The 14718-nt window shown below is 37.9% G+C and overlaps 1 protein-coding gene across 1 annotated transcript in view; it reads right to left on the bottom strand.

Annotated features, from left to right (window-relative positions):
• Positions 1-14718, bottom strand: part of PDE11A (phosphodiesterase 11A) — a 376450-nt gene that overhangs the window by 205025 nt on the left and 156707 nt on the right. Inside the window, exon 5 of the mRNA XM_055308352.1 lies at positions 13362-13426. Coding sequence (XP_055164327.1) covers positions 13362-13426 — 65 coding nt within the window. The remainder of the gene's footprint in view (positions 1-13361; positions 13427-14718) is intronic.

Here is a 14718-nt window from a genome sequence, read left to right as displayed (position 1 = left end):
CATACACCACTAGTATCATGGAGGGTCTTTATAAAATAGGGTTATTTGGTGGCAAAACATGCAAGCCCAGAATTATCAAAGTGACATGTTTCCCTGAGAGGTATTCTTAGGTCAGGTATAAAATGTTTCAGTGGAAACACTCCAATCTCATAACACTCTATATTTTAGGGAAAAGAATCAGGAAATATATAGCTAATTCTGTAAGAGTAGAGCTTCCTGCTAAAGAACTAGCTTTTATACCAAGGGGGAGCCTCAGAGTTCATTCTCTGGTCTTGTCCTCTGCTGAGCTAACTCAGGTTTCCTGAGCCACTTCCTTGCTAAGCAATGGAAAGGGGATAAAAAGTCTCCTGGGCCATCTGCATCTCTCTTTTTCAATTAGCAACATTAAATATTGGCATGATGAGGTTCAGCAGCCCTGAATTTGCTAGACAGTAGTCAAGAAGAATGTCCTAAAATTTTTGTTTTAAGGGAAGCGACCTAGCAAGATGACTGGTGGTGGTGATGGTGATAGTTTTGTTTTAATTTTTAACATTTTAAAGGTTTTCTTCATTTTCTTGAAATCAGAACAGGTATCATCTTTTTATTCATACAAAACACCCATCACAGGCTTCGTAGCACATGCTTTTTAAAAAGAACCTGAAGAAGAAAGAAATTCTTGAAGAAGAAAGTAGGAAAAAAGAATATATTCATTACATACTATGGAAATGTTTTGTCTTACATCAGTGTGTGAGTTTGTTTACCATTTCCTATCACTCTAGTTAACAGAGATTAAAAAGAAGGTAAAAAGGGGACACCTGGTGGCCCAGCAGTTGAGCATCTGTCTTCTGCTCAGGGCGTGATCTCAGAGTCCTGGGATCTAGTCCCACATCACGCTCCCTGCATGGAGCCTGTTTCTCCCTCTGCCTGTGTGTCTGCCTCTCTCTCCCTCTCTCTGTGTGTGTCTTTCATGAATAAAATCTTAAAAAAAAAAAAGAAGGTAAAAAGAAGAGGACAGTCTTCCAATTTGACAGAATAAGGGCCATTGAAAATTTGTTCTTCCTTAAAAGTAGTAAGAACACTAGCAAAAATTGTCAAAATCAACTTTTGAAAACTCTGCAAATTAAGGAAAGGCTTGCAAAAATCTGAGGAGTGTTTATTCGAGAAAAACAGTTGAATCTCCTAAGAACAGCAAGTTTTGGGGCATTTTAATGGACTTTATTCCCATCTCCCTCCCCTCAATTCTAGGGTTGCTGTGAAAACCAAGAGCTACATAATCATGCTAGCTGTGAAAACCAGCAGCCTAGCAGTCACTGGCAGAGGAAGAACATATTTGGACCTCCCTAAAAGTCCTATCCCCAGAGAATTGTCATTATTTGACCTGTTTGGCAGCTCCACACAGCTTGTCTTTATTTGACCTGACTTGGGGCTTGCTCACTGACAACAGACTTCACCTTGGGGGTATTTGTGGGGAAAAAAACAGCAGTAATTGTTTAACACTGCAACTGCTAAAAAACAAAAACAAAAACAAAAAAACACTGCAACTGCTGTAGGCAGGGATAACAGTTGCAGCTACTAAGAAGTGGACGAGACAACTTAAAAGCAGCAGCATGGAAATGAGATATTTCTATGGGGTTTTGAAAAGCTCTGACATATTACTGGAAATCTAGAAGGCACAGTCATTTGCAGAGTTGTGTGTATGCTCAATAAAGACCCAAGAAGGTCCTAATCCCTTTCCTCTGGGTGACCTTGAAGCTCTGTGTAAGCAGAAAGTGAAAGCTACATGAACTTCCCATCAGAGAATTGAAGGTATCACCTACATGCATACAGATCTCCTCAGCAAGGCTGGAAGGTTTATTGGCTGAAGGCTTTTAAGGAAATCTGTACAGTCATTAGTCAAAAAGAAGCTAACCAAACAGAGAATTCAGTTGCCGTACACAACAAAGAATAGTTCAGGAAAGTCACTAAACAACAAATAGTAGCAGCAACAATAATAGCAACAAAGAGAAACAACAACAAACCTTAGATGGAGTGAGTGGGAAGTGGATCTAATCTCCAGAGTTTCCACACTATATCACTTAATATATTCTGCTTTCAACAGAAAATAAATGTGACATACAAAGAAAGGGGAAAATACACAGGAGAAAAAGCAATCAACAGAAACTGCCCATGAGTAAGTCCAGATTTGGGACTTACTAAACAAAGACTTTAATTGAGCTATTATAAATATATTCAAAATACCAAATAGGAACCAAATCTAAGGAACTAAAGGAAAATAAGAGAACAATGTCTCACCAAATACAGAATATCAACAAAGAGTTGGAAATTATAAAAAAAATTATAAAAAATGAATGAAAAAGAAGTTCTAGGATTGAAAAGTACAACTGAAATGAAAAATTCATAGGAGGGTTCAACAGAAAGATTGAGAAACCAGAAGAAAACAAAAGAGATGTGATTCATCACATACAAGTGATTCTCAATAAGATTAAGAGCTCCATGATCAGAACCCCTGGAGGCCAGGAGGCCACTGAATGGCATATTCAAAGTGATCAAAGAAACACTGTCAACCCTATCAACAGATTATGTAACACATTTCATTTACTTGTACTAAATAGTGGTACACAAAACTTACACAAACAAAACACTCCCCAAGGTGTCAAATTTGAAGCACAGCCATCTATTTGAGTGAAAATGTTCTTGAAAGTTTAGGTTTTATATTTCATAAAACCAGCATATTTAAAAAAACAAATATAGGCATCGATTGAGGCTACACATACTCCATGTATTAATCAAACAAGGCTTATGAGTCTAAAGCCGTGTTTTTCAAACTGTGGGTCACAGCAAATTAGTGAATCATGAAATGAATTTTGTGAGTTAGGGCAGCAAGTTTTTTTAAAGAATAAAATACATCAGAATATACATGCATAGTATATTTTCATAAAATTTGCTTTTGATAAGTATGTGTGCATTTTTGTGTGTGTTTATATACATTAACTAGATTTGGATATAAAATATATCTTTTGTTGTAGATCATAATCAAAAACAGTTAAAAGTCACCATCTAACTGATAACCAAAGAAACTGGCACAGTTAGGATTCATGGTGAAGATATTTAGCAACTTTCTTCCAGGTAGGAGTAGAATATCTGATCCTAAAATCCTCATCAGGGTGAGTGGTATGGCCAAGTGAGGGTGAGTTACATCACAGTTTCTGGAAGCATACGCCTAGAAACATATTCATAATCTGGATAGGTGCTAGATATCATTTCACCTGGGCCAGGTACATCTCAGGATTATAAAATGTACAATATGATTGCAGGATATAATCACAATAAAGTGAATAAATAAAATCCTCAGTTATCATACTTAGTCTTTTCAGGCTAAGGTAGTCTATTCCAGGTTTATTCCTGAATATATCATTGCTGCTGGACAAGAACAAAGAACATCTCTGGGAGTCTTATTTACAGATTCATGAATCAACTTGAGAGCTCATCCTGTACTTTTGTGTCATTATAGTCACATCTTATGGAAGCTAGTTCCCCTTTTAAAATGGCCAGATTTGGGCCATGGGGGCTGCAAGCCTAAAGGAAAGAGTTAAAGAAAAGTAAAGAATGGTTGCAAATCACTGCTGGGAGAGATAATTTGTTTACAAAACTAGATTCCACACAGAATAGTAAGGAAAGGAAAAAAATCAGTAAGGTATTTAAACATAAGTTTCAATATTTTGACCTAAAAAATATAACGCAGAAAACTAACGTTGAGAAAAATCACCGGGCTGTCCAATCTAAAAACTGAAAGAAACCCTAAATGTCCCCAAAGGTGTTTCTCAAAGTTGAGATACTTGCACTCTCAGGGGTAAATGTAAGTGAGCTGAGGGGGTAGAAAAACCACAGGAAAAACAATGTGTGAAAGGTCATATTATTTGATGGAATCTACAATACTACCAATTGTAAGATGCACTGTTATTTTTGAACCAGTAAAAAAAAAAAAAAAAAGAATGCCATGAGGCAATTCATCTTATCACTTACACTGTTTTAATCTTATTTAAAAGATCTTTTTAGATTAGACATAAATTTTGTAATACACCATTCTTGAAGGAAAATCTAAACTATACTAGTTGATTACATATAAAAGGAAAAATTAAAAGTAAAATAAATTGACTAAGACTTTTCTAAAGTTGCCTCAAATTCAGTGTCACTCTTCTGAATCAATTTTCAATATGGAGTCACCAATGTTTGAAGATAATATCCTCTGAGTTATCAGGATATTGAGGACGCAGCATTTTTCAGAAGAGGGCTCCATTATCATTTCCAGGAAACTTCTAAACTACTAGCACCCTCCAGCAAGTTTTGATGCTGGCGTCCTATTGAACATGTTAAGAAGTGTCACTAGAAAGTTTTTAGACAAAACCACATTCATATTCTTTCCTTAAGTGATCTTTAGTTGGTTTGTTGCCAGATATTTTAGGGGCTTGCTATTGCCCAGTCATGCCACCAGCAATTCTTTAACTGTGCAGCTATGTATCTAAAACCACATCAAGACCTAACATAACTTGGAAGGTTATGCAGGGCTCCTGGTCAACCATTCTACATGGCTATTCATTGCTCATTGCACCAGCTCAGCTGCCATTTATCTGTGAGTCTGTTTTCATATCATTGAGTTCAATTTCATTCTCATCTGCGATCGAATTCAAACTCATGCACGAACAGTACCTTAGTTTGCTATTTCTGCATAACAAACTACTACAAAATTAGCAGCTTAAAATAATACCCTTTCATTATCTCACAATTCAGGAGATCAGAAGTTTGTAATGGCATAGCTGGATCTGCTGTTCAGGATCTCACAAGACCAAAATCAAGGTGTTGACAGAACTGCATCCTCCTCTGGGGGCTCTGGGGAAGAATCAAGCTCGTTGTTGTTGGAAAAATTCAACCCCTTGTAATTGTAGCAGTGAGGTTGTGGTTTCCTTGACATGTGGCCTCCTCTATATTTAAGGCAGTAAGTAATATGTGTCAAATCCAGCCTGTGCTTTAAATCTCTGACTTTCCCTATTGGCTGCATTTCTCTGACTTCTTTTTCTGTCGTCAATTGGAAGAAAGCTCTTATGTTTTTAAGGGCTTGTGATTAGATTGGGCAACCTAGATTTTCCGGAATAATTTTCCTATTTTAACATCAATTGATAGATCACAAATGCAAGTTTCTTTGGTCATGTAATGTAACACATTCGTGGATATGACAACAGAAGATGAGGGCCTCAGGGGCTGAAATTCTGTTTCCCACATTTAGTTTGATTTTGTTGTTTAAAATTAAATGTCGCACGTTTTAACCATTTGATATTACACTTGGCATTATGTTGAAATGCTACATTTTATAATCTATGTTCTTGATATTGGTCCTTTTAGCATCCTTGGCATTGACAGGCATGTCAAAGGACAGTGGGATTTTCTCGGCATTCCCTATTTGATTAAGTTCATAGTTTCCTTTTTTATTTAATTGAATCACTTGTCCCTGGAAATTCAACAGCCTCCAATACATTGGAAGTTTTTGACAAACTGATAATCCACACTTTAATAATAGTCTTGTATCATGCATGAAGTTAGTTATACCAACCTCTTACTACTTTGGGATTTCCTTCGTTTATTGTGAGTGCTTTGGCATTTTCTCTTGTCTTCAGTTGCATGACTTGGCATTGGTAAATTATCCTTTAGTATGTATTTCAGTAACAAAACATAGTCTAGCTTCATCTCCTTGTGAGTTTGTACCTCAGTTATTGCTTTGCAAGAACATCTAGACTATGGCCAGCTTCCCAATAATGCACATTTTCATTACTAATATCAAATTTACACTCCATTTCTTGTTTCCATGTTTTCCTGTGAAACAATAACTGTTCATTTCAATGCCAGATCATAGTATAATCTTGTTAGAGACATATTAAACAGCATCCAAACTCAATTAAGGCCTGAGTCTTAATAGAGTAAAGCATTAGATGGCCAAGAGAATTTCTTCCAGGCAGAAGCCTGCAGGAAGGCAGGGAGTACTGCTGGTAGCACTGCTCTCAGACTAAAAATTCAACACTTAGTAACCTGCAAATATGTGCAAATTGCTTAACCTCTCTGAACCTTAGGTTCCTCATTTTACAAATGAGGACAATAAAGTTTAATGCATTAGGCATTCATGAAATTAGCTTAAACAACATAAGTGTGACATATGAGTCTTTCAATGACAGTTAATTCTCTTTCCCTAATTAGATAAAAAAAAATCACTATAATGCACAATAGTTGATTCACAGACTCATTGCTTCCTGGAATTTTTTTGCTAGAAGAGACATTTAGTAGACATTAGCTATTCCATATTCCTTATTTAATGAGTGTATTAGTCTCCTAGGGCTGCCATACCAGATTTCTACAAACTTGGTGGTTTCCAACAGAGACTTATTCTCTCACAATTATAGTAGCCAGAAGACCCAAATCAAGGTATTGGCAGAGTCATCCTCCCTCTAAAGGCTCTAGGGGAGATTCTTACCTTGCCTTTTCCCACTTTCTGGTAGTTCCTACTGTTCCTGGACTTGTATATATCATTCCAATCTCAGCTTTTGTCTTCACATGGGCTTTCTCCCATATGTCCCTATACATCCTCACCAGTCATTGGATTTATGGTCCACCCTATATCCAACACGACTCCACCATAAGATCCTTAATTAATTGCATCTGTTAAGATCCTATTTCCAAGTAATATCCCATCTTTAAAAAAATTATTTATTTACTTATTTATTTGAGAGAGAAAGAATAAGCAGGGGGAGGAGAAAAGGGGGAGGAAGAGGGAAGGGAAAGCATCACAAGCAGACTCATGCTCAGTGGCCGGATATCACAACTCTGAGGTCATGACCTGAGCTGAAACCAAAAGTCAGATGCTCAACCGCCTGAGCCATACAGGCGCCCCCAAATAAGGTCCCATTCTAAGGTTCCAGATGGATACAAATTTTGAGGGGACACTATTCAACTCACTGTACCGAGGAAGTAGGTTTTATTGAAATAACATTTAAAAGAGGACAAATTTCTAACATTACATATCTCTGAGTGTTCAAAGATATCTTATTTTTTCTATCTTCATATCCTCAGAAGTGGCCTGTAACAGTATAATGTCTGGGTTTTGCAAGGTAGGAGTGACTACACAGAAGAGCCTTTGGATGGAACACCAGAGCTCCTCAGAGCTTGCTTGAGGACAGCAAGCAAAGGATAAAATGGGTGTCATATTTTAACACTGAGCACAACAGACAGTTCAGACAAATCCATTGCCTGTCTCATCCCTGGGAATTTTTCACAGGCCATGTTTTCCCCACAAGTTTCAGCCTCTACTCATGTTTCTCCGCCTCCTTGATTCTTGAAGACTTGGTTCACCTCTCTTGACTCCTTCATTTTGTTCCTGAATTTTCTTCTTCCTGGACTCTTACTAAAGTCAAACCCCTGTATTAGTTTCTTACTGCTGTTATAACACATTCCCACAGACTCAAGTGGCTTTAAATAGCACAAAGTTCTTATCTTATAATAAGATCTTATAATTTATACCATTCTCTAGGGGAGAATCCATCTCCTTGCCTTTTCTAACTATACAACTTGCCCACATTCCTTGTCTCCCCCATTCCTCCATCTTTAAAGCCAGCAATGGTAGGTCAAGTCTTTCTCAATCTGCATCATTCTGACCTCTGCTCCTCTTGTCACATCTCCTCTACTTATAAGAACCCTTAGGGTTGCACTGAACCCTTCAGAAAAATTCAAGATAATTCTCCCCATCTCAAGATTCTTACACAGATCTGCGAAGTCCATTTTGCCATGTAACATTCACAGGTTCTATGGATTAGGATCTGGGTATCTTTGGGGAACCATTATTCTGCCTACCTGTCCATCTTTTCAGACAGAACATTTTAGCTCTCACTCTCCAGGCTGACCTGCATGCCAAAAGGCTCCTTAAACCAAGCATCTTGCCATTTAGCTGCTCCGAGATTGCTAGCTTTATTTTTCTCCTCTCCTTCCAGTCACAACAAATGAAAAATATAGCATAAAGATTAAGCTTAAAAAAAAAAAGGATTGCTTCCCACTAAAATAAATTCTGTCCCCACTACTCCCTTATTCTCAGAAGGCCAAAGTGGCTACAGAGCTCAGATTTTAAATAACAATATTTCCACTATATTCCATTAAATGTGAAAAATTCCCCTTTAGTCAGTTGTTACCTTCTAGAAATTATAGACATTTGGCTTTAAAAAAATATCTTATGTAGCACAGCTGAGAAAGTATAATTTCCAAAGCAGCATCCAAACTTATGCCTAGGAGATACATCAACAAAATTTGGCCAAATATATTTCAAACTAAATGAAAATTTCTGTTAAGATGTCCATAAATGTGCGTTTTCCATTTCTAAGGTACACATGATTATTCAAACTACCTGTTCCCACTGAGGATAGAAAAGAGGTTCTCAAAGTTTGAAGAGACCCAAGAAAGTTTATTCAGGCTGGTTCACTAAATATTCTTAAATTAGGCTTCATAGGAAAGGTTCCATTTTTTTTAAAGATTTTATTTATTTATTTATTCATGAGAGACACACAGAGAGAGAGAGAGAGGCAGAGACACAGGCAGAAGGAGAAGCAGGCTCCATGCAGGGAGCCCGACATGGGACTCGATCCCAGGTTTCCAGGATCACGCCCTGGGCCGAAGGTGGTGCCAAACCACAGCCACCCAGGCTGCCCCATAGGAAAGGTTCTAACAGCAAGATCTGAGGAGGTGGAGTATCACATGAATCAGATAAAACCATTTTTAAAAATAAGTCAGCATTGATAACACAAGATGACTGTAAATAAACTGCATTAACAGTACTGTGTTCTGAAAAACTGAGGTACATATCTCTTTCTGATCTGTTCTGATTGTGAAAAAAATTGGAAAGTATGTCCCATTCTGGAAAACATCACTTTAAGAAAGACTCAGGCAAGCTGGGGCATATCCAGGGGAGAATGTAAATAGTGGAAAAAGTCTGGAGACATGAAGTATAAAAATCATCTAAGAAAAGCAGATGTAAGCACAGCGGATCCATGGCAGTCTTCCAGTATTGAGCCAGTGCCACTGGGGTGAGGCAGTAATCCCTTGGTGGCTTTAGTTTGCCATTCCTCTAGTCCTTCTCCCATTCTAATGCCCAGGTGAGTTCTCAAGACACAAATCTCAGTATGTCACTGTCTGTGGTTAACTCCTATGAGTAAACATGTAGCCAGTCTCCAGGACAATCAAAAGAGTTTAAGCATTTCAAGACCCAAAAAAATCCTTGCCCCAGTCAGTTGGCATTCCAATTAGCTGGGTGTCCTTATGGGGAGTTAAGGGTCACCACCATCAATTATGATGACCTTTGTGACAGTAGCTCACAGCCCAAATTAAAGATCCTGAAACATGCCTTGTTAGCTTTCTCACCTCTGTGCCTCTGTTTACGATGTTTCCTCTTCCTGGAAGGTAGCAGTGTCACTAACTTTCCATTTTCCTACAGGACCTAACTGAAGTTTCACAACATCTAAGAGTTTTCCCTGAACATCACCTTCCATTTTTATCCAGATGAGTTCTCTATTAAAATACCACCTGGCAATAAACCTTTTATAGAAAGTATTGAATTGGTTTGCAGGCACTGATTTACTTGATAATGGGACATATGAGCCTAAACTGAGACACATCTGTACATGAGAAGGCATTTATTTGCACAAGATAATTGCAAAAATGGAAATGGACTGTGAGGTGGAGGTTTTGAGGCTCTAAGCCTGATGGCCAATATGAAAGTAAGGTGGGGAAACCAAGAGATCAACTTAATGGCTGGCCCTCAATTCAAGTTCTGGTTCCTAAGCCTGTTCCCATAGACTTAGTTCAAGTCCTATGGAAAAAGAAGGGCTACAGATAAAAGCTTTAGGAATTGAAAGATTTGGAAAAAAATGGAGTGTATGCAAGGCAGTTTAGGGGCCAAACAACAAACTATAACACATGGTAGGGAAAGTGAGCCCTCTTCCCACTTATGCACTCATTAGCCAGCCTTGCTCAGATTTGAAAAGGCCACCAGTGCCTTTGAGACAGTGCAATGAATTCTGGAGTGTGTGAGGAGGCCCATGCCCAGCAGATGCTGCTCTGTTATATCTAGGGGGAGAGGTTTTAGGAGTGGACACTTGGGAAAATGATGAGTCAGCAACAAAATTATTTTGTTTTTGTTTGTTTAAATCCTGGAGACTCCCAGAACTACTTTAAGAGTGACCTTTGCAAAGGGCTGGAGGGTCTTACACTTCAAAGCAGAAATGACCAAGCAGCCAAATATAAATTATCACTCTTAATGTGACTTTACTTATAGCCATGGTTTGGAGGCCTGGTGAAATCTAGTTATGGCTATAGTATATTCTTAACCTACTCTCCTACCTCTGTTCCTTGGCCTTGAGATCCTTGAAGGCAGACTGCTGGTTTTTAAAAAAATCTCTGTAGCCCCATTACCTATATAGTTCCCAGCACAGAGTAGGTATTCAACAAATGGCTATTGAATAAAGGAATAAAATTAATGAAAGAACTATCTTTAATGGACAAATTCAGGACAAATAGGTGGAAGTTAAAGGAATGTAAAAGTCTCTTCTAACAATTAGAAAATGCTATCAGTAGAAAAAAGCCCATGGTAACACAGTGAGAATTTTATCACTGGAGGAGTTGTCAAGGGTGCCCCAGAGGAGGTACATCCCTCATGGAGAGAAATGGATCAAATCATGTCTTACTGTCAAACTGCTTAGTATTAATTACATGAAGACCAAGAGGAGTGTGGCCATGACAAAGGAGTTAGCCCTATAGGGTAACATGCAAAAATGATGAGTCAGCAACATAACTGTTTTTTGTTTGTTTTTTTTTAATCTTGAAGGACTGTCTATAAAAATTAGGAAGCCTTAAGCCAGAATTCACCAGAATTAAACTGTACCCTGAAACACTGTTGCATGAAGCCGTAGACAATATCTTCAAAAGCTATCCTATTATAACTCTGAATGATGTCCAGAGGACTAAGGTATCTAATGGACATTATCTACAGTGAAGATGTTAAGTGATGAAAGGTTAAAGGAAAGATTTACAACGTGCTGAGTGTACGCTGTGATTTGTAGACTCCTAGCCTGTTTCAATGTCTCTTCCACAGCCTCTGGCGAAGTAAATGCTTAGGCCACTTGTCTTTATTCCTTCAAATTCCAATAAATGACTGAAGGAACCCACATCTACAAGAGGGAAATTACTAGACAATTCAGGAAAGGTCTTCTGAGATAAATGAACATTCTACATTAATTTAAAGGCCACAAATAGAATGATGGAGAGTACTATTTCATAATGTCAAAGTTCAAAGGCACTTTTCAAATGTCTCTTAAAGAAAATCGGGACCTTTCTTTCTTTCCTTCTTTCTTTATTATCAGAAAGTTTGCCAAGGGCACACTGGGCCTTGGGTCATTCTGTTTTGACATGGAAGTTCTTTCATCATTAAAAATAATCAAAAGATCAGAAATATATAACCCTGTAGTAACCAGGAGGATACATTCCGTAGCATAAAAAAGAACAATATTGAAGCATTAGAATTTCAAAGGTTGCATTTCATAACTCCATAAAACTTGCCCCCTTCATACATGAGGGAGGGCTTATGTGAGGGCGGTGACTAGCTCAAGGACTAAGTATGAATACATGTTTTTTTCTAGTGCATTTCACGTTATTTTACATGAAAACTTTGGGAAACCTGCTCAGTACACCACTAGTAACTCTCTATGTCTAAATATATTACTTTTAGGTATAGATTCACTTACATTAGATATAGATGTGGACATAAATATATTTGTATGAAAATGAAAACCTCCTATGAAAGGCCTCTTTTCCCCCTATCTTAAGGTATAATTTACCCTTTTTAGTGTATGGTTCTGCAAATTTTGATAAATGTAGTCATACAACCACCACCACAGCAAGATAATAGAACGATTCCATCACATCCCCAAATTCCCCTGGGCCCCTTCATCGTATATCCCTCTCTTCATCTCTGGCTCCTGGAAACTACTGATCTGCTTTCTGTTCCTATAATTTTGCCTTTTCAAGAAAGCCCTATAATGTAGCAAAGGCCTCTTTTAAATTTCATGCACTGGATAAAAATTAAAGCAACTAAATGAAGTGTCGATTTTAATGTGCTGATTTCTATTTCCTGAACTTAAGGCAATGATGGATATATAAAATCAAATTACCCTTGAATATTACATCTTGAAGCAGGTAGTACCCAGGGAGCCCTTTGAATATATAGATCTTTAGGACTTCAGTTTCAACATATTGAATCAAAATCTCTCAGTTCAGGTTCTGGGAATTGTTTTTATCAAGTTCTCCAAGTTTGATTCTGATTGATAGGGCCAGATTTGGGGAATATTAACCCAAGAGGCATTCACTGTATGAGATTAACTGCCAGGATGTAAATTATGTGTGGCAATGGGATCAAAGTTCAGAGGTTGGGAGAGTTCTATCTAGGTGACCCTGTCCTTGGATGTGGCTACCACTTACTGCCTGCAGGACTTGTAACAAGTCACTTAAACTCACTAAACCTTGTTTTTTTCTGATATGCAGGGGGTAACGATGCTGACTTCATAGGATTAAATGTATATAAAGCCTTTAGATAGAACCTGGCACACTTAGCATTCAACTATTGGAAGCTGCTTATCTTGCTGCATTGGTATCAGTATTAACATCATTATCATCATCATGCCGCCATAAGTATTTTATTGTCTTTCCCATATTTTTGCATTTTGGTCAGTTTCACTATTTTTTAGCCCTTCCTCTAGAAGTGACCAAAGTAAACAGTAAACAGAGTCTATTTTTGTAGCAGCCCAACCAGCATTCAAAGAACTGCAAAGGTAACAGAAATTCACTGATTGTCCCCAACTCTCACCTTTACTTCAAAGACATCAACGGAACAAAAAATGAGTTACTGGAAACTCACTCTTTCCCAAGGGTATATATTATTGGACAAATATGAGCAAGCAAAAGGGAGGAAGAGAAGCAAAGGGCCAGAATAAAGCCGAAAATTAGGCTGTCTGTGTAGTTGGGGGAATATCTCAAAATTTACTTTATTCACTTGTAGTTTTATCCTGCAATGTAGACACATGTATTTTTAATCTATAGTTTCTTGAAAATATTTACTATTGAAATATAGTTGACATACAAAGGCAGCAGTTTTTCTTTAAGCCATGAAATACAGAAGAGTGATGATATTTGGCTGCACTTGCTGATCTAAAGAAAGAACTCCTATCCTCAAAGAATTACACGATGCTGCCAACACCACAGACTGAAGACAAGAAGCAAAAGACAAACCTGAAACTTACAAGCCCTACCTGTTCTCAGCATCAGCGCTGCACTTTGGGGACATCAATTCAAAGGATTTGGTAAACTTCACCACCTGCCACACAGAAAGACATAAATTCAAGTCAATTAGAGCTTTCTTGTAGGTTAAAATAATGCAATTAACACTTTCATCTTTACAATGATTATTATAATAATTGGAGATTAAAGAGCAATTTTAAGTGGAGAAATCTCAAGGGACAGAGGAAGAAAATTCTACCCCACATTTTTTTTATGTTGATAGATATCTACTAGACATCCATGGTGTACAAGGTGCCATGTTAGGCATGGTGAAATAAAAGAAATAAAAGAAATCAGGGAGCCAAAAAAATCATTAAACAGCACCTAGTCCAACAATGCATTTGGTGGGCTCAGAAATGGAGACAGAGAAATCAACTCACTACACCCTTCCGTTGTAAGAAGCAGAAGCCATTTGAGCCAGCCTAAGTAAAGTGAGACTGATTTTAAGGAACAAAAGTTTCTTGCAGAACTCATGGGAAGGAAATGAGCCAAGAGGGGGCTATGACTTACATCTCTTCTCTCATTCTTGCCTCCCACCTCTCTGTCTCCCTCTCTCCCTCCTTCTCTTCCTCCCTGCTTCTTGTATCACTTTCTCTCCATATCTGCTTCAACTTCTGCCCAGATGGCAGCCTCAATCCTAAAGTCTACACGCACTTAGAGATCCTGTGCCCACCATCAACTCTCATTTTGGATTTTACTTTCAACATAGCATACATTGCCAACGTTTTAATACATTTTACTAAATATGCATATATTTTTCAAGTTTTTCTTTAAATTCCAGTTAATTAACATATAGCGTAGTATTAGTTTCAGGTATAGAATTTAGTGGTTCGACACTTCCATACAATAGCCAGTGTTCATCACAAGTGCCCTCCTTAATCCCCATCACCTATTTACCCATCCTCCACCCCACCCCTTCCCTCTGGTAACCATCAGTATGTTCTCTATAGCTATGAGTCTGTTTCTTGGTTTGCCTCTCCTTTTTCCCACTCATATGTGGAATTTTGTGGAATTTAAGAAACAAAAACAAACAAACATTGGGGGGAAAATTTATTGTGTTATGTATTTACAATGAGGAGTATACTATTTTGTGGCAATCTTGCCAAGGGACATCTCATTTGAAAACATTTTAAAATTTTTATTGTCCTTTGGAGAAGAAGGTAGAGACAAAACCTTGAAAAGGATGCCCTCCATTGACCCCATGCTCCTGAGGTCGTCTTCCCTGGTTTATCATTGTTCTCAGGTGAACATTTTGTTGCCACCCGCCCTCCCACTTCCTGCTCCAAGGGTAAAGAAGAGAAAGCCATCTTCTTCAAGGATCATCCCTGG

This window comes from Nyctereutes procyonoides, unplaced genomic scaffold (genome assembly GCF_905146905.1).
Source record: "Nyctereutes procyonoides isolate TBG_1078 unplaced genomic scaffold, NYPRO_anot_genome, whole genome shotgun sequence".
NCBI classification, from domain to species: Eukaryota; Metazoa; Chordata; class Mammalia; order Carnivora; family Canidae; genus Nyctereutes; species Nyctereutes procyonoides.
The sequence above is the reverse complement of the archived record's forward strand: the minus strand, read 5'-3'. Positions and strand labels throughout refer to the sequence as shown.